We start from the raw sequence: 25,077 nt of genomic DNA, 5'->3' as shown, positions 1-25,077 counted from the left end.
ATCATTACTATCAGGCCTATATTTGTTGAGAGACGGCATATTGTCCTTTAAAAGTGTTGCATGAATCTTAAAAGTTTTCTGAAAAGTGGGGCAGGAGATTGTAGCCTCGAGCTCATTGATCCAGGCCAATCAATAAGGGAATATTACTAGTATTATAATATCAACTTTGAATGAAATTTCTGGGTTCAGGCTTCTGCACAACATTATTCAACTTTCAGAAGAACAATAATGTTATCCACTAACTCTTAGATCAACTGTCTTAATTTTCTCTTTTTTTTGGTTCAATGCACTATGTTCTAACCAGGTCCTAATTCGGCTTTCCTCGGTCTCTGCTGTTATAGGCCTTCGTATATTCTAGATGAGTGCTAAGCAAGACTTTATTGGTAAAGAAAAACAATGTTTTGTTAATAAGTTGAAGAAAATAGCATAGGAAATCAACGAAGTAAGAACATAATCCCCACAGTCACACTTTCATCTAAACTGTTTGCTATCGAGATTTTCCACAATAGAAGTGAAGAAAAATAAAGAAAAAAAAAAGCAGCATAAAGCAGGAATTATGGTGGCATATAACAACCTCCATACCCACAACATGTCATAATTAGAAGCAACGGAATATCAGGAGATGATATCATCAAAATTACATGCACAAGCCAAGACAATCAAGGTAACTTCACTTGCGTATCAGGGTACCTTTAACTCCTCTAAGTTTGTCATAACAATTAAATTTTGCCAATAATTGGACATTGACATTATAGTACTTTGAATAAAAAGGGCAATATTAAAGGCATTTAATATATCGCAATCATTTCAAATTTCCAATTATAGAGCCACTTCCTTAGGGAAACAACAGACGAAGATTTTCCAAACAAAACTAACGGTGAACAAGTTATCTACTCGCTTGACAATAGAATAAAGGCTTCACTAAGCTAATTTTACATGCTAGAACAAATAAATAGTGGGACACAAGGCAACAGAAAGATCCTCACTAGTTGAAGAAATAACATACGCGTCATGAACTACCAAAGCAAAATGTTCAGAAAGACAGACATAAGAGACTTGATTGTAAGTTAGAGGATCCACGTATCATTTGCAAGTATAATGATTTAAAGATAATAGAAAATTTGACAATCTAATGTATCATCTCATCTTAAAAATGAAAGATCTGTTTCAATCTAGTGAAATGAGGTTGATAAATCAATAGAACCTTCCACTATGCTAAAAAGTGTATCAAGTATACAAAATACATGCTGTATAGAAATTGCTCTTCACAAAAAGTGGTTGGAGGCAGAAAAACTTATCATAGAGTAAAGCGCTCCTTACATTGGGGAAAGCCGTCCGAGAAAATAAACAGCTCTGCTAACCTCCATGTTGGTTGGTAGGAAACTTTCAAAACTGGTGAAGAATGGTGCTTTTATATCAAAACAAAAAAAAATGTATCAAACCAATCTATCTGCTTAATGGCTCTAACTGAACTTCCATTAGTCCAGAATTCTGTGAACCTTTTTGTGTCAGAGCCCTGTTAGGGCTTAAAAGATCAACAGAATCTTCTTCTTCAAGGTTACCCAAGACCCAGTTGCCCCTTCCTAATAGTCTGTCCCTCCTCCGCTGTCTTTCACGATACTCCAAATAAATGATCATCAATGCACCTATCAAGAACCATATAATCAAAGCCCAGCTAAGTCCATGAACATTTTCACCGCCATATCTTTCTCCTAAATGCTTCATTCCGCTGTAAAGTGCTGCAATTCCTACAACAATAGCACCTCTGCCAACAATTACATGGAAATACTCCCAAAGAAGCCTCTTTGAGGAAGCCTCCTCCCCATTAGGTGGTTTCTTAGGCCTGAGATACGCATTTACTGGTTGCACACAGGCCAAAAATATGGCAGCAATCCCAAACTTAACATGTAACGAGCTGACATAGAAACCCCGAAGTTCAACAACTGCAAAAAGAAGGGCAAGTAGGACAATTGCTAATCCTGAATACTGGAGGTAAACGTGAATTTGGTACCATCCATCACCCTTTACATGTTTTAAATATCTAGCTGCCAATATTCCACCAGGAAGCAAAATACCCCAAGCGAGGAACATCATAAATCCATGTACAGTTAACACTGGTCGTAGATCTTGCTCAGCCTCCGAAGAACCACGCATAAGCAGCACCCGCACAGGCCTTTGACTTGTGACAGAATGCATATTTCTTTCACTAAGATGTTCATCAGTCCACTTGGCACCCATTGCCCATATTACTCTAAGAGGAGTTGTTGGATCAACAATGTTCTTGCACTCTGGTCCATTATTATGGCTGCATGATGGCTTCAAGGGACGAGTGAATTCCATAGTAATGATGCCATTTTCTGACCTGCACCTCACATGAGTCAAATTCTCATTCGTTGGATGCACATTGGAGGCATCTTTTCCATCAATCCAATATGTACTTACACGCCCTTTTCCAATATTGTCAATCCAGCCCACGTAAGCATAGCTATTCGCCATCCCACTACCAAAACCTATTGCAAGATAGCCACTCTTCTTTACACCACGGGCAGCAAGAGATATCGAATCCTCAGACAATGTCCAAAAGAAAGTAACTTGTTGATCATCTAAAAACACACTGTTATTATACATATCAGATAGACCACCATCAACAACTTGAACTCTCCACCCCATCTTCTGCTGGTACAATGACTGATAATACACTTGATCTGGGGTGTTCCTATCAGGAGCCCAAACCAATACAAAAGGGCTTGCTAAAACTCCTTCTGCTTCTGGCCCTCCAGCATAAATAGTCTCAGTTGCATTTCTTGATGTCGCATTCCCACCTAGAGAATCTGAAGTAATATATAATGCAACATCATGCCCTGCCTGTACTGAAAACTTCACCGGCACCCCTCTTTCCACTCTCAGCACAGGAGCTTCCTTCTTATTAATATACAAAACCTTAGTCGGATTTGGCGGATTCGGATAGTGCAATGCCTCCCCTGTTGTAACAATAAGTGGAACATTTGCATCGGCAATAATCAAATCTTGATCCTCCTTATCATCAGCATCCAATGGCCCTAAACAATCATCAACCTTCTCTGAAACATTAAGCTCCAAATGTCCATAGGTAACCTTCCTCGGACCCCCATGATTTTTGAGGCAAATAATTAGGCCGAATACTATCTGGTGGTTTCATCAACCCTAATGCCCAAATAACCGTCATTTCCTCTGTAGGATTCACAGGCAAATCGTATTTCTCATCAGGCGATTTCAACGGTTTCCTAAACCTAACAAAAGAAACCCCATCCCTCCTATGTCCATAAATCAACCTAGTATTATTTACCAATATGTTTTCTGAGTTCTCATATACTACATCAGGACAAACACCTATTGCTGAACCATCCGTAGCATTCATCATGCATTCACTATATGTCGTAATGTAAAAATCATCAACAAACGGCCTGCCTTCCTCGGTGAAACCCGCCACTGCGACGTCAGCTCCCGACATTAGCTCCGTCGTCCTATTCGGATTCGCCCATCCAAAGCCATGTAATTCATCATCCCCGTCGCCGCTTCTAACCCGATCTCGATCCAATTTTCCTCCACGTCCAAACTCCACCTAACCCTATAATTATCAGACAAGCTCTTGCAGTTGTCCAACATTGTGCGTACCCGAACCGGTTCTGAACCCGACCCGTTGGTGGGGAGGGTTACGTGGCCGAAGTCTGAGTTGGTTATGCGGTCCCAGACGGCGAGAACGTTGATCTGGCCCCAAGTGAGATTGGAGAGTAATTGGAGCGAAAATGACGCGTTTTTGTAAGTCGTTTGGTTGAGACGGTGATCGGAGATGGGGAACCCACGGGTGAGGTTAGAGAAATCGAGGGAGACGGCGCCCCAGAAGACGACGTCGGTTGACCCGGATAACATGTCCAATCGGGTGACTTGAAAAGAGCAGTCGTCGAGAATTTTGACATGGCCTCGGAGTTGGTGCTGGACCATCGTGAAGTTCGATTCGAACCCGATTAGGGAGCTCGTGTTGGAGCATTTCCGACCCGAATCCGCATTGGAAAAGAAAAGTAAATTGGTTAGTAAGAGTAGGATTGGAAGGAAAGATTCCGAATTGTACATTCGGATCGGATCGCAGGTAACTAGAGGATCTAAATTGGGTGAAAAGGGAAATAAATATTTAAAAGAGAAGGCAGGAGCGAGTTAGGTGATGGTGGTGGTAACTCGATGGAGAGCGAGTGGACTCGTCATCTTATTGAAGGTTTTTGTGTGTGTTTTTTTTCCCTGGTTTTTTTTTTTTTTAAGGGGAGGGGTTGGAACTGTGGACGAGAGAGAAGACGAGGGGGACGATGGGAGGTGAGTGAGGGGCAGTTTCGTGATTTAAGTAAATATTTTGTCCAAAGATCCTATGCCTGTCTTTGAAACCATCACATCAGCGTATGATATATAATATAGATGTCTAAAGTTTTTTTTTAATTATATAATTAATTTTTATATTTTATGAAAATGGTGAATTTAATTTTATACAACAATTTATAAAAATTAAATTTATTAATTTTTCAAAATCGACAATATATGTGTTAAAAAATTTTATTATTATATTAATATGATATTTAACTGTGTTAGAATGATTTTTTTTACTAATGTCATATTGAATTTAATGATTGATAATAATAAAGTGATATTTTTTGAATGATATAATAATAGTATTGGTATGATATGAGTAAACATTGTCATATAATTTATTAATATAAACATGAAATTATTTCATTTGAACTAATAATTTTTAACAAACTTGATAAAGCAATAAATTAAAAAATAAATTTATGAATTAAAGAAAAAATGTTTTGAAATAGAGGAAAATTGAATATTTATGTTTAATAATTTAAAACAATGAAAAAAATTATAAAATAAATAAAAAATACATGGTTAAATTTAATATCACAATAATAAAAAATATTATATTAATATAAATAATAAAATTTTTTAATATTATTAAATCCAATACTTTATAGAAGTATAGTATTAATTTCATAATTTAACTTTTTTTTTCCTATTAAGCTAGTAAACAGAATTAAAGAAATATTCACCCCATCCAGTACGGATCGTTCAATTTCCATTGCGTACGGTTAGTATTCGTTTCATTACAAGATCTTTCATTTCCCAGTACATAATTTTCATTTTATTTTAAATCTTTTTCTTAGCTTCAGATGGTAATTGAATCGTCTTTTCTTCCTTTTTCTTTTTTGGGTAAAGATCTGATTTTGCTGATGAATTTGATTAGGAATGTAAGTTCTTTTTTTCTGAAATTTTTTGTTTTGCTATATTTTGCGTTGAAAATTTGAATAATCTGTGCTAAATATAAGGTTAAATTGTTCTAAGTAGGTGGGATTTTAATTAAGCATAGGAGTTTAGATCGCTTTTGGATGATAGAGTTTATGTTATTGAGGTTCCTTACAGCTGCGAAAACTGTTTGTGTTTCTCAAATAAAATTATGTTAAGCGTTTCAGATGTCTTTGTATCATTCTCTTTTCTGCTTCCAAATAGAAGTAAACTTTGCTGGAGTGTTTTGACCTCTTCATCATATCACGTTGTTATGCTCCTTTCCATTTAGGAATGTCCACAATGCTGTTCACTTTTAACTAATACATGCTTCACAATTTCTTTAACTGTTTCATGGTTGCCCTTGCCCTTTTAAGAAGATTTTTAGAAGGCTGTTTTAAGGTCTGGAAACTATTCGATGGTCTGGGGGTTTCAAGTCCTTCACTCAAATTTTGAATAATCAAGACGAGTTTCAATTCTTTTCCCCTTTCATTATACAATTTGGATGTAAAATATTTTCTCTCTTTTCAACTCCCATTGTTTCTGAGATGTATAGAATTCCAAATCTAGCTTTTCGAAAGTTGGGCACGGTATAAACTGGCAGGGGGCTAATGGGCCAAACTTGGAAATTATCCTGCATGAATTTCATGTTTTTCGTGATTCATTGCTTAAAAATGTTAGAGGTACAAACTCCAATGTGGAACAGTTTCTGTGTGGAGTATGGGGTGTTTTTGCTATGTCTATATAGAGTTCTATCTGGTTTATTGATTTGTTTATATCTCTGAATGGTTCGTGCAGGTTGCTGTAGTTTAGTTTCTGAGTTGAATGAAACAAAATGGAGGGTGGGTTTTGAGTGCTTCATCTTGCGAGACCATTTCTTTGGTTTCTACCTGAAGGTCAGAGTGCTGACAGGAAAGTTCCCTTCAGAGAGAAGGTCGTATACACTGTGATCTCTCTTTTCATTTTCTTAGTTTGTAGCCAACTCCCACTGTAGGGCATACATTCTACAACTGGTGCAGATCCATTCTATTGGATGCGTGTTATTCTTGCATATAATCGTGGGACTGTGATAGAGTTTGGAATCACTCCCATTGTGACATCTGGACTAGTGATGCAACTCCTTGCTGGTTCGAAGATCATTGAAGTGGACAACAATGTTCGTGAAGATCGTGCCCTGTTGTAAGTATCTTTTTAGGGTAAATTTTGTTTTGATTTCTTGCATTATTCAAGTAATTATAGTCAGAGACTGAAGATTGATTACATTTTTATTGCAAGTTTCTGTTTTTCTATATTGGATAGTATTATGAGTTCCATTAGAGTTTTAGTTTTACGGTTTTTAATGATTATAGCTTTAGAAGTGATGCTTTTGGTGTGCATTATGTGCATTAATCATGCATGTTTACACATTTCATTATTGCTAGGCAATAAAGCGGCTTCTATATTTTTTTAAGCTGCAACTGCTTCTTTGGTTTCCATGATGTATATTGTATATAGGGTGCATCATTTTTTATTTCTAAAAATGGTGCAAAAATGTTATTAGGCATCTTGAAGCCATTGGCGAAGCAGTTGCCTATGTTCTCTCAGGGATGCACAGTAGTTTATCTGGATGACCTCCTTCAGAAAGGTTATGGTCTGCATCTGGAATTTCCCTTTTCATAGCAACCAATATCTGGTTGGTTTTTGTAGCTTTTTTTTTTTTTATTTTCTCTGCTTTTTGGATCTATTGCATACGTGTATAAGGATTCTTATTGTCTCACAATTACCTTGTAGCTGAGTGTGATTCCATGATGTAAACTATGGTAGATTACAATTACTAGCACTGAAAACAGATTTGGTTTATTGGCAGTGAAACATAATCTGGAAGGCATTTAGCCCCGCAACTGTCAACAGCGACAGAGGTGCTGAGTTTGAAGGATCTGTTATTGCTTTATTCCATATGCTTTTAACTCCAGAAAACAAGATTTTTGGTCTCCAAGAAGCCTTTTATCGGCAGAATCTTCCAAATGTGACAAATGTGCTTGCTACAGTCTTGGTTTTCCTGATTGTTTTCTACTTCCAAGGTTTTCGTGTTGTTTATCTTTGAGGTCAAAGAATGCCTGTGGGCAGCAGGGCTCATATTCTATCAAGCTGTTCTACAACTCTAACGTGCCCATCGTTCTACATTCTGCTCTTGTTTCCAACCTCTGCTTCATCTCTCAGGTGCTAGAGTTTGCTTGTATTGTACACCTATGGTTATCTATATCTGTTGGTTTGTTATATAATTTTATCTAATCATTTGTCCCTCTGCAGTTGCTTTACCGGAGGTACAGTGGAAACTTTTTTTTGAATCTCTTGGGCCAGCGGAAGGAATCTGAATATTCAAATGGTCAATCCATTCTTGTTGTGGCCTTGCATATTACATCACTGCTCCATCAAGGTGATTATAACCTTTCCTGTTTCAAACAAATACTTTTCCAGCATGGTCTGTAATGCTGGCGCTTCTGTTGGTTGATCAGTAACTTTTTCATTTGGAACATGATTGTATCCTTCCTTATCAACCTATGCTGACACTCTGCCTATGTTATCTTGCAGCTTAGCTGATATGGCGGCCCATCCTTTTCATGCACTGTTCTATCTTGTGTTTATGTTGTCTGCCTGTGCATTGTTCTCTAAAACTTGGATTGAAGTTTCGGGATCATCTGCTAGAGATGTTGTCAAGCAGCTCAGGGTATGTCATCTTCTATAAAAGTCCATCTTTAGGTTTACTTTGTTTCTGTGAAATTGCTTTTGTGTTTCTACTTCCTATTGTGTCGATTTTGGTTTACCCATAAGCTTCAAAATTTAAAAACTTGTGGTATTTTGTATTTAAATTATGTGGTTACATGAGTTTTTAATTTAGGAAAAGTATATTAAGATGGCTATAATTTTAATAATTTAATCATCATTTTATTCTGAATAGCCTTTACATTACATAATCGGTAGTTGTTTGCAGGATTTATTTAAGTCCGTAGTAAGTATGGTTGTTAATGTTATAATATAGATATCTAATGCTAGGTGGACTCAGGTTCAAGTTTTGGAAGTGGATACTTGCCCACATAATTCAATTTTTTATTAGTTTTAACTAAAGCTTCAAAGATTATACCTCACAGCAAAGTTGACTTCATAGTGTCTGGGATGAGTACGTTAGGAAAATCGAGTTAGTGACATAGCTGAAATTGTTCTTTGATTGTATTTCAGTTATGAGCTAAATGCCTGCTTGGGATTGGACTTAGCTACCTTAATTTTGGCACTATAGATGGAGCTGATATTAGAGCACCCGTTGTTGTCTTTTTGTGTATTTTTCTCCTGTTTAAGTTTAAGTTAAAACTTAAACCTTAATCCAACATTTTATGAATACATTTACAGTCTAGCAGAGAGTGATTATACATTATATGGTATGGTGCAAAAGCTTACATGCTGAGATAGTATCTAAACTTACCCCTCTAGATGGTAACTATGCACCTGAAAGAAGCTAACACACTCGTTACCTGTCAACCAGTGACTTGTTTTTTCCACCCAGCCTTGACTGTTGATTCCACTGACTACTAATCCTACCTTGTAGATGCCTTTATAGGAAATTATTATTTATTGATTATGTGTTCAACCACTACAGGATGAATTGAGAGGATGAAATGAGTAAGCTATTTTTGTATATCATCAGCTGAACGGTACCAGGCGTTGGTTAGCAATTGGTAAACCATTTTTGATTTAGCTGTTATGCAGGAACAACAAATAGTAATGCCTGGCAGAGTTGAACCATTACCTACCCACTGCAGCTGCATCGGGAGGCATGTGCATTGGTGCACTTACAGTATTGGCAGATTGATTGTATGGGAGAATATATGCATAGAGGGTTCTTGCAATCTGTTTGATGAAAATGAAAGGAAGAGAACATATGCAGAGATGAGGGTTTGAAGCCTAAAATCTCCATTGTTTTCTTTTTCCCATATCCATCATTGTAAATTTGATCTTACAAAAAAGGGCTGCCATCATATCAAATTTCAACAGGGCAAAACAAAATCAAACAGCTCTCAAATTGCCATTGGATTCCATGTCATAGTGGCTGCACATTTAAGTGGCAACAGAGAAAGCAGAAAAAGAAAAAGCTGGGGGAAATCTAAAAAAAAATCTGAACCATTAAATCAGGCCTCTGTTAGTCTGGGAGGGCATTTTGTTCTTTAAAACTGTTGCTTGAGTCTTGAAAGCTTTCTGAAAAGTAGCCTGGAGTTGACAGATCCAGGCCAATGAATATGGGAATATTACTAGTATTATAATATCAACTTTGAATGAAATTTCTGGCTTCAGCTTTCTGCACAGGCATTTATACATCTTTCAGAACAACAATAATGTTAGGTCACTTGCTTTTTTGGGGTTCAATGCACTATGTCAATTATATAATGTTTTAATCCCAAATTGCATGAGAATCACACATAATATGGAATATAAATAAAATTTGATAAATCCAAATATTTTAAAGTTTAAAAGAAAAATGGAACTAACAATAATTTTATTTTTTGATATATATATATGTATTAGAAAATTTTAACTAGTCGGAGAATGTTATTAAATCATCGATCTTAACCCTCCTAGAAAAGGTTATTATTGATAAAATCAAAATTGGGTCACTAAAAAGGGGTTATCTATTCGTCATTTACAAGTTGTATTTTTTAAAAATAAATAAATAAATAAATTTTGGTTAAGAAATTATTAGTCTTTTATTTTGTTTTTTTTATAAAAAAATAAAAGAAAAAGAAAATGCAGTCACAATCATGTAGGGGCAAAATTATGTTAATCCCATGTGTTCTGCCTATCTATGATTGTGTTGTTCAACATTTTCATACCGTGAGTGGCGCTAAAATTGTTCATTTTATTTTATTTTATTTTTAAGACAAATTCCATTATTTCCGCTGCAACATCTCTTTTTCCTAATTATCCAGAAGAAAAATTAAATAAATTAATTATATTCTCCATCATTGTTTTCACCCTCGTTTCCATAGTTTTTTAATTTTTCTCTTTTTTTGCTTCTATTATTCTTTTTGTACATAAAGAGATTATTAGTCATAAATATTTCCACTCTTGTCAGGGAGATATTTGGAATTTCAAAATTTTCCATAATGTTATATCCATGTATATTTTTTCCTTTTTTATATACAAAAAAGAAAAGTTAGACATTAAATTAAGACAAGTCATAATTTTATACCACAAAAAATTTTATGGAAAATAAAATTGACAAAATACTCCAAATCCTATAGGTAGATTGTGATAAAATATGTCAAAAAAAAATTATTTTATTACCAAATGGTGGGGCTTCACAATTTACTTAACTCTTAATAAGCCATATAAGTGCAAGACTAAGTAGATTAATGCATCATCTAAAACATTTAAGACAAATTATTTATTATTATTTTATTAGTAATTGAGACAAGAGCTTTCTCTTTTTACTTGATTTTATTCTAACTGGTTTAAACAAATATCTCAACATTTTCACGCCATGTTTGATTCGTACAATAAAATAAATGAGAAATAAGATGATTATTCTGTGAGAATAAAATCAGTTAAAAATAATTATTATATAATTTGATTCATAAAATAAATTATTCTTATAATAATAAATATTATAAATAAAATTAAAATTAAAAAGTGTTTATTTTCTGGAGAGTACTTGTGCACTATTCAGTTTTAAAAAGTTTGACCTAACTAATATTTCCTTTATATATTTGATTGTTAGGTTTCCACATGCTCATCTAAAAAGAAAATTTTGATAGGAGAGAAGCATGGAAAAAGTCATAAAACATGATGATACACCTTTTGGATTAAATAGCCTCAACATATATATATATATAACCATGTTATGTAATTTTTATTAATATCTACATTCCTTTTTTAATTTATCATTATTATTATATTTGAGGTAGTTTTTATTTAATAAAAAAAGGATTAGAAAACAATGAATAATTATATATGTGCAACATTTTTCATTTAGTAGTATATATAAAAATAAAAGTAATAATCTGTTTTGGTTTATTTTTTCTAGCTTTGCTGTAGTATGGTTGTAAAGCATAATCTGTCATGATTGTATAATTTGGACTCCATCTTGTGACAAAACATTTGCATGAGGAAATGTTTTGTTTGTATCAAAAGGATCTTAGATATTGAATAATTGGTGATTGGATGACTTCCTTAAAATGTCTTTCCATTTCTTTTATAGCCAACTAATAGTCCTTCCCATATGCATAATGTCTTTGTTGGTGTTGATGGGGAAAATGACATTTTCTCAATACATTTATTTATTTATTAGTTTATAAATTCTTTCTTTCAAAAATCCCAAAATAAAAATAAAAAATAATTTAATTACAAGGAATCACTCCCTCAACAAAGTGTGATCCAATTCATTCACTCTTGTATGCAATATATCACTTTCATCATGGTTGGCTTCCTAATATCATATTCTCATAAAACACATTTTCTTTGGAGGGGGCCATGGTTTTTGTTCATATTATAAGAACAAGAAGGAAGATAAAAGTCAAAACCCTCAAAACCCAAATAAATAGATCTTCCACTTTCTTGATTTGGCCTTTAAATGTCATTTTCAAGGGAAAAATGATTTCAATTGTATTCTAAGATTGAGACTAAATATAAAATTTCTTTAAGAAAGATCTAAAAAGAAATGGGCAAAGTATCTGTTCTTATCTTTGGCTTTAAACATCTTGGGGCCCCTCTATGATGTGAAAGACTTGCCATTTTCCTTTTCCTAAGATAACAACCACATAATAGATTTGTGGTTTTTGGTTGACCACAACCTAATCATCATCAAAGATTAAAGCAAAAGGATCATATAGTTATTTATTTTTACCCATGATTTGAAGTTTTAAAGCATGTTTCAAGGGGCCCATAAGAGAAAATATGCAGAGATATAGAGTATGATTAAGACACCAAAGGCAAACCTAAATTATGTTTAGTTAATCTCATTAAACATGGCATTATTTCTGCTAGCCCTAAGCTTGATAAGACATGAATATATCTTCACTTGACTTTGGGGGGGAGAGAAATTATAGTCTCTCTACTAATGTTGGGGTTATGGATTTGGAACAATAATTAAATTTTGGTGCTTTGCTCTTTTGTCTGTCCAATTTATTTTTATCATTCAATTATGAAAAATAATTTTTTTAATTATCAATATTTATAAATGTTATCATTTCGTCAATAAAAGATTTTTTAAATAACATTGCCTGTTATAGCATCGTATCTACTAATTTTATCGTATAACAATTAAATTTATTTTTAAAAAAATTTATTAACATATAAACATGTCACGTGACAATGGAGTTGACATAGATTCATCACTTGACAAATTTTGAGCATGTAAAATGTTATATAAGATATTTTTTTTTATTTTTAACGATTGAATGATTAATAATAAATACTTGTGATGAAAAAAATTAAGAAAATAAACAATGGTGAATTCTAGAACTTGAAATTTTAAACATTTTATACTGTTAACATCAATGCATGAAATTGACATGTTTCATGTTCAAAATCATAGTCTAAACATCATATTAAGGTGAGTCAGCAAAACGTATTAATCCGAAAGCAACATCTATTTTTTTTTTCCCAAAAGAAGGAAATGCCTAAGCTTTTCCATTCTTATTTCAACCTTTATGAAAATAGAAAAATATTGTTTAGAGGATTAGATTGATAAACAAACATTGTATTAGAAAACTTATAGATGGTGAATTGGACTGATAAACAAACATGGTTAGACTTAAGACCAACCCAAGTTTATTTTATAGTTTTTAATTAAGCCTTTATAATGTTACATTTCACTTACCAAATCCCATAGATATCCACCTACACCCCAACTCTCCTTTCTCATTTTCAAGATTTTCCATTGCAGAGGTAGTAATTAGCACTGGTTTAGTTTACTAATAATTTCTTCTTTTGCCCTGTTTTTTAAGAAATGGGTAAATAGGGAAAGAGAAGGGAAAATTAGATGATTTATAAGAGTTAGTTCCTTTCTTGTTTTTCCAATTTTAACATGTTCTGGTTACTTACACTATCACTTTTCTAAAAATAGTAACTTCTTCTTAAGACCAAAAAAAAATAAAATAGTAAGTTAAATTACTACCAAGTGATTGGTTCTTGATGCTAAAATGTAATGTCGCAACGGATTTGTGTATGATATAATGTTTTAAAAAATTTTGAAATTCTTTATGAAAATTTGAATAAAATTTTATCTTTTATAAAAATTGATTAAGTTTTAATATTTTTATTTTAAATTAAATAAATTTTTATAATTAATTATTAATTAATTATTATTAATCAAAACAGTTATTTATCATTTTACTTTCACGTGGTATTGATGTGATGTTAATATGAAAAATAAAAATGTCATGTGCATATATTATTATGTCATATCAATATGTTATATCACCATTCAATATTATATGTATACATATCATGTTAGCATCACATGACTGACAAATGATATTTTTATTGACCATAATTAATCAATTCTTAATTATAAAGATTTATTTGAAATAAAATAAAAATACATGTATTTCATTAAATTAATACAAAAATAAAAAATTATTTAATTTTTTAAAAATAATTTTATTTATATATTTTGAAAAATACACAAAGGGTTGAATTACAAAATTGTTTGTACAGTTGTATGAAAAAACAAAATTATTTTCTTGCACTTTACATGACCCTGAACTCATAAATTTGTGTTGTCAATTTTCATATACCTACCTTCTCCAACCACAACCACAATACACAGAGAACAAAAATAACTCTCATTTATGGACTTATATATATATATATATATATATATATATAATTTCTAAATTATGAGGAAATAAATGTGTTTTTGTTAAATTTATTAAACAGTTCAATTCGAATAAACTTTAATAAGATAAAATATTTAATCCCTCATATAAAAAAATGCAAATATTTTCTGATTTTGAATCGTACTTAAGGAAGAAGAGAAGATTAAAAATTTGAAACATGATTAATCTAAAAAACTATTAGGGATTAAAAAAAAGTTTAATAAAGTTTAATATTTTAGATAACATTAAAGAAAATTAATTGTCAATTTTTTTTAATTTGGTAAAAATACGATGAAAAGCCGGTATTGGACATCCCAAATGGGAACACAACACTCCACGACTCTCGAGAATCAGGATGCCAGTTGGACGTATTTGATCTGTCCAAGAATCTGCCGTCCTTGGGGCCACCTAAACTTTCCTGTCTTCCCACTACTCGCAACGTGGCATTCATCTAACGCACTCTCACTCATTCCAAAACTCCAAGAAGGAACACCCAAAACAATCCTCCCAACTCCGAATCTCCACCGTCCATTGCCCTTTTCAAAAAAAAATCTTACGTACGTCAGATGTACTAGCTTAATTCCCAAGATTACCCCTCCTGGGTTTCACAATCTCCTTGCCCTTACTGATCCTAACGGATATGTGATATCGGAAAAAAGAAGGGGTAAAAAAGTAATATAGTAAATCACCGAAAATGACCCAATGCTGGGTAGCTTTTTAATTCCCAATGCCTCCCGTGTTTAGACAGAACCCCTTGCGTTTTTGTCCCTTTTTGTCTTTTCACTTCCATCCCTACCAGGCTCCCATTTTTTCTTTCTGCAACATCAAATCAAAAAGTTGATATCAGCTCAAAGAAGGAAAATTTTGATCATAAATTTGAAGAAAGATTTTGTTTGCATTGGGGACGTTTCGTTGGTTGGTTTTAATCATTTCAAGTTGAAGGAGAGAGATTTTTTCTTTTCTATGTTCCTTTCTGTTTGCTAATTGTATGATAAACGGGACTTCCGTTTAAGGTAAGTTGGAAATTTTAATAAAGATTTTTACGTTTATGGGTTCTGTTTATTGTGTTTCCATTTTTTGGTTGATATTCTTTCCATTTTTTGTTTTTTTTTCCTATTTAAACAGGTTTCAAAGTTGGGTTGTTCAAAATATTACTATATATAAAGGTTTGTGCTAGTATTGATAATAGATTTTTTTTTTGGTTATATAAAGTCTGAATATTTGAGGTTTTTAATTTATTCATCTGTTCTTCATTGGGGAGCTCCTGGTTAGTGCTCTTTGTTTTCCCCAGTTTCTCACTTTGTTTTGAATGTTAAAGAACAGCCTTTGAAGCTTTTTTTGTTCATCTAGAAAATTTGTTTATTCAATTTTTACTTCTTTTGTTGCCATTTTCCTGCTTCTAATCTGGGTTTCAGTTGCTTTTATTTGGTTTTCTTGACTTTCTTTTCTATTTTCTGTTTGTTTATCAGGTCTCAGCTTCTGGGTTTTCTTCATTTCCATTTTTCTTCCAAAATTTTCTTCTGTTCCTCAATAGTCAACGTTCTCTATTTCTGGGTTTTTTCATTCTTTTCGTTCCCTTTTGATTTTCCTTCAAATTCGACGTCATTTTTAATTAATTTTCTTTTTATTTTTAATGAATATTACAGGATTTTGCTGTGTTTCCCTTTTAGAAAGGGTGTGACGATTAGAGGGAAGGATCACTTGTCATATCGTTTCTGTTTACTTGAGATTTACGTAAACAAAACAATGGAGAAGTGACGAAGGCGACAGACTCGTACGATATCTCGTGACCTTTTGCTCGTGTTTCTTTTCTAGGTAGTTCTCGCGCTATTTTCTGGCTGGAGAATTTCTATCTCAAAATAATAATACCAGTACTATATATATATTTTGATTTATTTATGTACCTATTTTTGTTTTTTTAATACATAGATATGGATTTGTCAGTGTCGTTGCATAAGCACGGTGATTCATAGTTGTCCCCATTGTGATTTTAATTCTCTCATTGGTAGGTGGGGGCCCTGTTGTATGCAGTTCAATATATTTAATATCTGTACTGTTCATTTTGACCGATGATTTTTCCCAATTTTCTATATTGTTTTCCTTGTAAAGTTCTGGTTCAGTCAGTAAAGGGCAAGGGTAATGAGAAATATATATATATCTATGTATATTTGACAAATGTTATTGTCTGCTTAGTTATTCCTTTTTAGTTATACTGTAATATTGTATGATATTTAGGTACTTAATGGTTGCTTAAACTTGCAAAAAGATGTAGATTTTGATCTTGATAATTGCACGTGTGTTGCACAAACGAGACTGAAACTAGATTTAGATGTAGATTGGCCAAGGGTTTTTGTAAGGCAAATAGGCTCGAATCTCAGTAAATCTAAAAGTGGTGCAGAAATCCAACGGATGTTTGAAGCTGCTGCTCCTGCTGTACTGCAAAAACAACTTTTCAGTGCATTGTTTGTGTTAGGGCAGTTCTTTGCTTTTTTATATTGACGTGATCTATGAGTAGTAGTAGTGATGATGAGAAATACTTACTAAAAAGTCATTGCATTACAGTGCAGTCATTGGATAGCCACGTGGATATGTAAAGTTCATGAATATGCAGTAATGGTTCCTATATCAGTTTTTGCTTTGGTGGGTCCCTAGTAAACCTAGCTTACTTTCTTTGAGGAGGGTTTTTCTGAGGGTGTGCATGCATAGACCCTAAGGTATCCTATGAGTTGATAAACTGTTAATTCTTCACTTTTTAGGGTTTTTTTTTAATAAATTTTTCGAAGGCCTACTTTTAGGAAAAAGGGGTGATTGACTGGATTGCAGCCTGGGAGGAGAGAAGGGTTATATGGGATTTTTAATGTTGTGGGGTCAAGTATGGCAAGGTGTAAATAAAATATGTGGAACATGGTTGGAATTCGAAGTGGTTCCATGGACCACAGTGGGGCTTTTGTCAGCTTTTGCCCAAATGGAACAAAAATTTCGTGTATGTTTGTTGTTTCCTCATGGATCTGAGTAAAATACAGCATATCTTGGTTTGGATTAGTGCTGCAAAATTTTAAGTGTTCTTTACCATTTTATAGGAGCTTTGTATGGTATGTTCTTAGATCAGCTTCAATAATTTTACATTTTGGATTTAATGCTTTTGGTCTTTTTCTCCCTTTGCAAAAAAGCCCTTCATACCAAATGCTTTGCCATGCATTATTTTTCCTGGACATTTTTCTGATTCTTCCATGTGGTTGGGACTGACCTCTTCCTTTGCTCAAATTCTGATTCTCCGAAGTATATTTCCAGGACAAAAACATGAAGTTGTAGGCAAAATTCTTTTCAAGCATTAAAAATTCAGCATGGAATGTATTAAAATAATATATGCTGGCTGTCTCCTTGCGGTGGGAAATCTGCTTTATTTTTTGGGCAAGTGGGTTGTTGTTATGTAAAGATTATTGAATAGTATATTAGTATGAATATTTTGACCCCATCTGTACTGTGCAACATATATAGAGAAGGAACATATCAGGCAGGTTCCATGGGTTGTTTTATTCCTCTATATGCTTTCTCCACCGCCTGATTTCCTCCTTTCATAGAATATTGTTGCTGCAAATGAAGGTGCTTGTGTCGGATATGCAAGCTTTTTGAGCTATGTGAACGTTAAACGCGTCTTTGAGCCTGTCGTGAATCATTTCCATCCATTATGATCTTACCTTCTTGTTCTTCCTGGTCCTCTTTATTTGTCTTCTTTCTTTTTTCCCGCGTTAAAAAAGTCTTCCTCTTTTTAACTCTGTCAAAAGAAGGGTAATTAGAAACTTACAAAAGTGAAAGAACTTAACAAAAAGAAAATTCCTCCTTCATTAAATACCTCGGTCCAAGTGTTAAAGCATTCTGCTTTTACGCTTTTCATCAACACGCCCATCATCGTTATTATCATCCCAGATCTTTGTTGCCTCCCCATCTCTACCCTTTATTCATTCTTTTGTTCACTTATTTGTGTCCGTTAAAGTTCCATTGAAGAAATCGTCTTATAGACTTGTAGCCGTTGTTAACGTTTGTGATACTTTGCAGATGGAAGCTGTGAAGCCATCGGCTGTTACTCCATCAAAGAGTAAATGGGTTCGGACCTTCTCCAAAGTTCTTCACCTGCATGCTGCTGGAGCTGGGATTGTCCCTGATGATGGGGTTCAGAAGGTGCCTAAAGAAGCCGGTGAGTGGAATGACAGTAAGACGACCAAGAGATTATCTCAGAAATTTGACAGATTACATGATGAAGAGCTTGAACGAAGGGTTGCCTGGGAAGCGCTTATTGCAAAGATCTTTGCTACCATTTCAGCAATTAAGGCAGGATATGCTCAGTTGCAGCACGCTCAGTCTCCTTATGATGCTGAGGGGATTCAAACTGCTGATCGATTGATAGTTTCTGACTTGAAGAAATTGTCAGAATTGAAGCAATGTTTCTTGAAGAAACAGTATGATCCTTCCCCAGAACATTCAATGCTTTTAGCTGAAATTCAGGAACAGAAAAGTCTTTCAAAGACGTTTGAAATCATGGGGAAGAAACTTGAATCTCAGCTGAGACTCAAAGAGTCTGAGATCATATTTCTTCGAGAAAGTTTGGATGAATCAAATAAGCAAAACAAGTTGCTGGAAAAGAGATTGAATCAAAGTGGTCAGTTATTTGTGCTTGACAATCTTCATCTCTCGGGCTTAGGTCCTAGCCATTTTATGACAGTTCTCCGGCAAACTGTCAAGTCCATTAGAAGTTTTGTCAGGCTGATGATTGACGAAATGAAGTCTGCTGACTGGGATATTAACTCAGCAGCTAATTCAATAGAACGAGCTGTAATTTATTGGAAAGCAGATGACAAATGTTTTGCATTTGAGTCCTTCATTTGCAGGGAAATGTTCAAGGCCTTCCACCATCCGTACTTCTTTCTTCTTGGTGACTCTGTGCCTGAGGGAAAGAAACATCCACAAGTCTTCTTTGAGAGATTTATGGAATTGAAATCTACGAAAGTTAAGGAGTATCTGGCCACGAAGCCTAAGTCAACATTTGCAAAATTTTGCCGGACCAAATACTTGCAAGTTGTTCATCCGAAGATGGAATCATCCTTTTTTGGCAATTTGAGCATTAGAGACATGGTGAGTTCCTATCAATTCCCAGACACCACTTTTTTCACCTTATTTGCTGAAATGGCGAAGCGGGTTTGGCTTTTGCACTGCTTAGCCTTTGCTTTTGTGCCTGCGGCATCAATCTTTCAAATAAGCAAAGGGTGTAGATTTTCTGAAGTATACATGGAAAGTGTTGCTGAGGAAGCATTCTTTTCATCAGAGATTACACCGCAATCAGAACCACGAGTGGCTTTTACCGTTGTTCCTGGATTCAGGATTGGTAAAACTATAATACAGTGCCAGGTCTATCTCTCTCAACTCAAAACAAGGTAACTTGTTGATTCCCTGATAGTCACAGAGAATTTGACAGGTACATTTAGACCCGCAACATAGTAGATTAAACTGGATGGCCATTCTCTTGAATTTTTTGAGTTAATTAAATTAGAGAAATGGCTTTTGCTTGGTTGCTGTGTATGTTGTGGAATTCGAAACATGGTTGCCTGGGCAATATTTCTTCTTGTGTTTGTGGCCTTAATGATAATGAAAGGCTCATTTACTCTAGTTTATTTGTAAAGGCATCTCCCAATTTTGTTAATATTAGGCCAATGATGTTCTAGCTGTTTTGCATTATTGCCTTATGTTGATGCTTTTATATGTATATAATATATAGGTTTGGAAACTTTAATATTCATTATCTGTATGTATAGCATTGGGTGCCATGCCAAGTATTGCCAGAAGGGTCGTCTATCTTGTTTCTATGTTGTCTCGATGCCACCAAAATCTCTGATTCACTCCCTTTCAAGCTTCAGTTAGGAGTTGCTTGTTCTTTGCTGCCTCTCAGCCTTCTTACACCAACTTGAGGTGAACCTGAACTGCAAATCCGTTACCTTTAAAAGGAAATTAATTGTTGGTACAGAAGGACAAACTAAAGTAAGGATGAGGGGAAATTGGGGTTTGTGTACCAACAAAGAAACTGGCCCAACATATAAATTCCATTAAAGTAATCCCAGGATTGACTTGAAGTTTGTTACCAAGCCCCTTCTGTCCGGAAGCTTTGAAGAAATCAAAACCTTCTAGATATCATCAAAAAGCGTGCATTGGACTGCAAAAACACAAAACTTTGAATGGCAAGGAAGGAAGAATAGAATAGTTGGTTTATAATTAAATGTGGTCGGTCAAGTAGGGGCGTTGGGAGGACAAAACATTTGCCCACCTCTGCTTAAAATGAAAGAACAGAAGGCATGGGATTGTCTAATTGGTTGCTAACACCTGACAGTGGGGATCTGTCTGAAGAAGAAGAAGAAGAAGAAAAAAAAGAAATCAAAGTCTCAATTTCTAAATGATATGGAACCACATCAGATTATCAGGAGTGGGAAAAGGACTGCATAAAATTGGATGGTTGTGGGCATTGAATTGAGGAGACATCTTTCTCTGAAGAAAATGATTTTTGGGGTCCAGTTTTGTATTCATGATCAACCACGTGCTTTTTGGTTCATGCATGAATGGTTTTTGGTAATCTCCTTCTCATTTCCTTAACAGTTTTTGCGTCTCCAAGTGATTTGGAGGATTGGGTTTTAGAAGATTGTGTGGTTTTAGGACAGGTAGCAAAGGTTGGTTTTACATCAAAATCAGAAAAAAGGCTGGTTTGATATTTCACTCACCAAAGATCTCTCACATGCGGATAGGGTCCATGACCATGGGAGAAGTTGCTGGATGATTTTGTTGCCTCGGGCATGTTTTTTTCATAATTCCATGTAACCATATCCTCACAGCAAGGATTGGTTTAATGATGATTGATGTGGGTTGGGCTTCTTTCGCATGTTTGCTCTGAAATGGTAGGACTTTGATCAGTTCCTATTCTAGTTTGGTTCGTTTAGACAAAAGCCTGGGCTTATCATGTTGGTCTTGACAGGCGTGCCTCATTTGGTTGCACCAACCAATCTAATTTATTGGTTAGATAATGAGAAGAGTGCTAAAACCAGGGTGTCTCTTTTCCTTTAAAAATCTCTAACTTACATCACCAACTAATTAAACACACGACTGTCAGTCGTAGGATGCCAGGTTGGATGATCATCACTAAATTGAACATCATTGATCAAAGATCAAAGCTCCTTCCCATGTAATTAGACACATATTTCAGGAAGATCCTTGGTGGCCTTTCCCAATGGCATTAACCACGTGCTTCTTGGGTTATAGTCCCACAAAGACGAGCATGTGTACCGTATAAATATTGAGAATTCTTGGGGGAAGATCAGTATCATATATAGATGGCAATGATTGTCTTAGTTTATTTGACAAGAAAAAGAATACTGCATAATTCATCTGTCTTACTTGAGTAATGTCACTGACCTTTCACCTTTATCTGTCAAGGTTTGTTTTTTCCTTTCTAGACATGGAAAAAGAAAACAATTTTTTTGATCCCCACTCCCCATTGATAATGGTGGCCTGCTTCTCCGACTTAAGCCATATGGCAAGTTACTGTAAGGCCTAGCAATGGGAGACATGATAAACTAAAACAAAAAAAAAACAATAGAAAGAATAAAGCAGAACTCATTTTCTTTGACTGAAGCAGTATTTAAATAAACAAAGTAGGAACATAAGTAATAAACTCTGTCTAGAGTTAAATTTCTCATGACAATAAGAACAGAGTGAAGATCATCTTGTTCCACACTGCTGGGGGCTATAGAATATCGTTTACTTTTCTTAATTTCTTTTTTTTTTTTAAAAAAAAAAAACTTGACACCATGCTGATTTCTTCAAAGTGTCTACTTGCTAACATAGTTGATGCTTGACCAGTTCATCCATCCTTGTCTTGTTGATCAATTAGGTTAACTGATCAGTTCTGAGAACTGTTTATTTATTTCACCAGAACTAGAATATAGCATTAAAATATAAACATTTCAAATTTGCAGGCCGTTAGTCTGACCTGAAAGCAAACCAAATGGAAATCGTTTTGGAGCATTAAGATAAACAGAATGAAAGAAGTCAGTCAATCCTCTTGAATCTAAAAAAGACATTACTCTAAAAGAAGAGAGAATCTTTTTCATATAAGAGGTACAGCAGAGAAATAGGGAGATCCCTAGTGAGTTTCAATGGCTTGCCTTAACTGGATAGTTCTGTTTTTTCTTCTTATCTTCTATAGCACTTTAAATAGCGTCATTTCGCAACGCTTCCCTTCAACTCGTCCCCCTGGAATATGGAAAAACAACCCAAATAATAGAAGCTGGAATTTTAATGATGGGTCTCAAGTGAGACCCATCCTAGCCAAGTACAGCTACGGCAGGCCAAATTTTGGATTTGGTTTTTTCAAAAATGGAAGTACCAATGCCTTCTATCTAGTCGTAATTAAATTCCGAGCTGGAACCATTTTTGCTACAAGTGAATACGATCCTCCTCCAATAGTAGTTTGGTCTGCCAATAGAGATGATCCCGTTGGAGAAAATGCCACACTAGAACTAACTGCAAGTGGGAATATGGTATTGAAAGAGAGTGATGGCAGCCGTTTATGGTCTACAAACACCATTTGGAAAAATTCTACCAGCATAACTTTGAATGGAGAAGGAGACTTGAGACTTGAAAACAATGTGCAAGGTTTTCTCTGGCATTCCTTTGCCAATCCTACTGATGCATGGGTCCTGGGGCAGCACTTTCGTCTACCAAAACAAATGAGCTCCAGTGTCTCAAGCACCAATTTCTCTACAGGTATGTTCTATCTTACTATTGGTGATGGTGGCCTTCAGGCATTTTTTGCTTCTGATCCACCACAAATGTACCGTGCCATATTTCTTTTTCAAAGGGACTACCTGTTATACAATTTTAGCTGCGGTTTTCTCAATTACACCGAAGGACATGTGTACTACGGGTCAGAAAGAGGAGATTTCCAGTACATAAGATTGGAACCAAATGGCCACCTCAACGTTTACCTACTTGTTGATGGGTACAAGGAGACGCTAATGGCTAATCTTCTGGAAGATAAGCAGCTTGGGGACTGTATATTTCCAACAGTATGTGGCAGATATGGAATTTGCAGTGATGGAAGATGCACTTGTCCTGGAGCAAGCAGAGAAAACGTAAGCTATTTTAGGCCATTAGATGCCACCCATCCCAGTTCTGGATGTGAAGAAATCAATCCTCCCTCTTGCTTAGACACCAAACTTCACACCTTTCAAGAACTTGAGAATGTCACCTACTCCAGTTTTGAACCTCAGTTATATCATACAGATATAGACAGGTGCAAGAAGGAATGTTTGAGTGATTGCCATTGCAAAGCAGCTTTCTTCAAATATGAAGTCAAAATGTCAGATGGAAATTGTTCATTGCTAACAGAGCTCTTCTCGCTGATGGCTGTGGGAAAGTCAGCTTCAACTTATAATAACTTTGCGTTTATCAAAGTACAGAGCCCATCAGATCGAAAGAAGTCATTTTTGGTTTTGACATTGGCATCCTCTCTATCGAGTCTCCTAATTTTCACTGTACTTGTCATTGGATCACACTATCATTATGCAAAGTGGAGGAATAAATTTTTCTTTGGGAGGCAGAGGGAGGAGAATTTTACAGGTGAATCTTCACTTGACGTATCCACTGTGTTGAAGAAATACTCTTTTGAAGATATGATATCTGCAACAAAAAATTTCAATTTGATGCTTGGTAAAGGAGGATTTGGGACAGTATCCCAAGGTACTTTGGAAAATGGTGAGAAAGTTGCTGTGAAACAATTAGGTTCTGATGTGCAGCAAGGCAAAAAGGAATTCGTTGCAGAGGTCAAGACAGTAGGCAGAATCCACCATTTTAATCTGGTTAGGTTGATGGGATACTGTGCAGAGAGATTTAACAGGCTTCTTGTTTACGAGTATATGAGCAATGGCTCTTTAGATAAATGGATTTTCGATCAAAGCAAAGCACAAGCTCTGACTTGGGAGATTAGGCAGAAGATCATTGTTGGAATAGCGAAGGGACTTGAGTATTTGCATTATTATTGCAATAAAAATATCATTCATTTCGACATTAAGCCTGAAAATATTCTCTTGGACAAAGATTTTAATGCAAAGATTTCTGATTTTGGCTTAGCAAGGTTGTTTGACAAGAATCAAAGCCACGTGTCTTCTTTGCCAAGGGGAACACCCGGATATATTGCCCCTGAGTTGATTAGGGGCCATGATATCACAGCCAAGATTGATGTCTACAGTCTTGGAGTTGTGATCTTGGAAATTATTTGTGGACGGAGGAATTTAGGTTCTCCAGGTGATTATCTGATTGATATTGTGAAGATGAAGGTAGAACAAGATCGACTTGCTGATCTTGTTGATGACTGTAACAATGATATGCAAGTCCATAAAGAAGATGCTGTTAAGGTGATGAAGATTGCAATCTCATGTCTACAGACAAATCTCTGTAGAAGGCCCTCTGCATCAAAAGTGGTGAAGTTTTTGGAAGGTTCGATGGACATAGAACCTATATCTGATTATAGTTTCTTAACTATCATCCATGTTGAAGCACCAATAGCTATAGTTGATAGAATTGATTCATCTTTTCCCATGCCCTCTATTCTATCAGGACCTAGGTAAAGGTGTATTCCTGTATGTATATCTTTTCTTTGTGTTTGGTATGTCTAAATGTTGAGAAAATGATCTTGTCTCTGGAAGTTGAGTAGTAGTTAGCTTTGGAGGGAATCAACTATTATTTGAAAAGCTTGAAGAAGGATGCTGTGCAGTCTAAACAGTGCTGTTATTACCTTTATCAAATTGAGTCTTGTCAAATGGTGGTTTCCAGTGTCGTTTCATCTTTCCTCTGTTAGTTGTATTCAGATGATCTCTTATTGTGT

The 25,077-nt window shown here is 34.9% G+C and overlaps 4 protein-coding genes across 8 annotated transcripts; 3 read left to right on the top strand and 1 right to left on the bottom strand.

Moving 5' to 3' along the window:
* Nucleotides 1–1,076: 1,076 nt before the first annotated feature.
* On the bottom strand, nt 1,077–4,368 carry LOC110420036 (DOMON domain-containing protein / dopamine beta-monooxygenase N-terminal domain-containing protein). The gene is given in 3 exon segments (XM_021433188.2): nt 1,077–3,135; nt 3,137–3,528; nt 3,531–4,368. Coding segments are annotated over 3 exon segments (2,661 nt in total). The 5' UTR covers nt 4,111–4,368; the 3' UTR covers nt 1,077–1,446.
* On the top strand, nt 4,338–9,639 carry LOC110419680 (uncharacterized). The gene is given in 10 exon segments (XM_021432775.2): nt 4,338–4,344; nt 6,109–6,206; nt 6,305–6,489; nt 6,851–6,903; nt 7,161–7,379; nt 7,382–7,509; nt 7,600–7,690; nt 7,693–7,726; nt 7,882–8,017; nt 9,052–9,639. Coding segments are annotated over 10 exon segments (1,143 nt in total). The 3' UTR covers nt 9,244–9,639.
* A 5,264-nt stretch (nt 9,640–14,903) lies between these two features.
* Nucleotides 14,904–19,935, top strand: LOC110419202 (protein GRAVITROPIC IN THE LIGHT 1-like). Of its 5 annotated transcripts, none has more exons than XM_021432150.1 (4): nt 14,904–15,169; nt 15,282–15,322; nt 15,803–15,971; nt 18,213–19,935. In XM_021432150.1, exon 4 carries the CDS (start codon nt 18,213–18,215, stop codon nt 19,587–19,589), a length of 1,377 nt encoding a protein of 458 aa, XP_021287825.1. In that variant the 5' UTR covers nt 14,904–15,169; nt 15,282–15,322; nt 15,803–15,971; the 3' UTR covers nt 19,590–19,935. The 5 variants fall into 5 exon arrangements, with proteins under 5 accessions (XP_021287825.1, XP_021287826.1, XP_021287828.1 ...); XM_021432151.1 differs by having other exon boundaries at nt 15,626–15,971; XM_021432153.1 differs by lacking the exon at nt 15,282–15,322.
* A 2,413-nt stretch (nt 19,936–22,348) lies between these two features.
* Nucleotides 22,349–24,820, top strand: LOC110419947 (G-type lectin S-receptor-like serine/threonine-protein kinase SD2-5). The gene has a single exon (XM_021433084.1). It carries the CDS (start codon nt 22,349–22,351, stop codon nt 24,818–24,820), a length of 2,472 nt encoding a protein of 823 aa, XP_021288759.1.
* Nucleotides 24,821–25,077: the final 257 nt, after the last annotated feature.

This window comes from Theobroma umbraticum, unplaced genomic scaffold, assembly GCF_002168275.2.
Source record: "Theobroma umbraticum cultivar Fairchild unplaced genomic scaffold, ASM216827v3 scaffold_67.0, whole genome shotgun sequence".
In the NCBI taxonomy this organism is placed as follows: domain Eukaryota; kingdom Viridiplantae; phylum Streptophyta; class Magnoliopsida; order Malvales; family Malvaceae; genus Theobroma; species Theobroma umbraticum.
Note: the sequence above shows the minus strand (reverse complement) of the source record. Positions and strands in the feature narration are given on the sequence as shown.

Coding starts and splice junctions, on each gene's coding strand:
- LOC110419947 (XM_021433084.1), top strand. CDS start 22,349: ATGGCTTGCCTTAACTGGATAGTTCTGTTTTTTCTTCTTATCTTCTAT.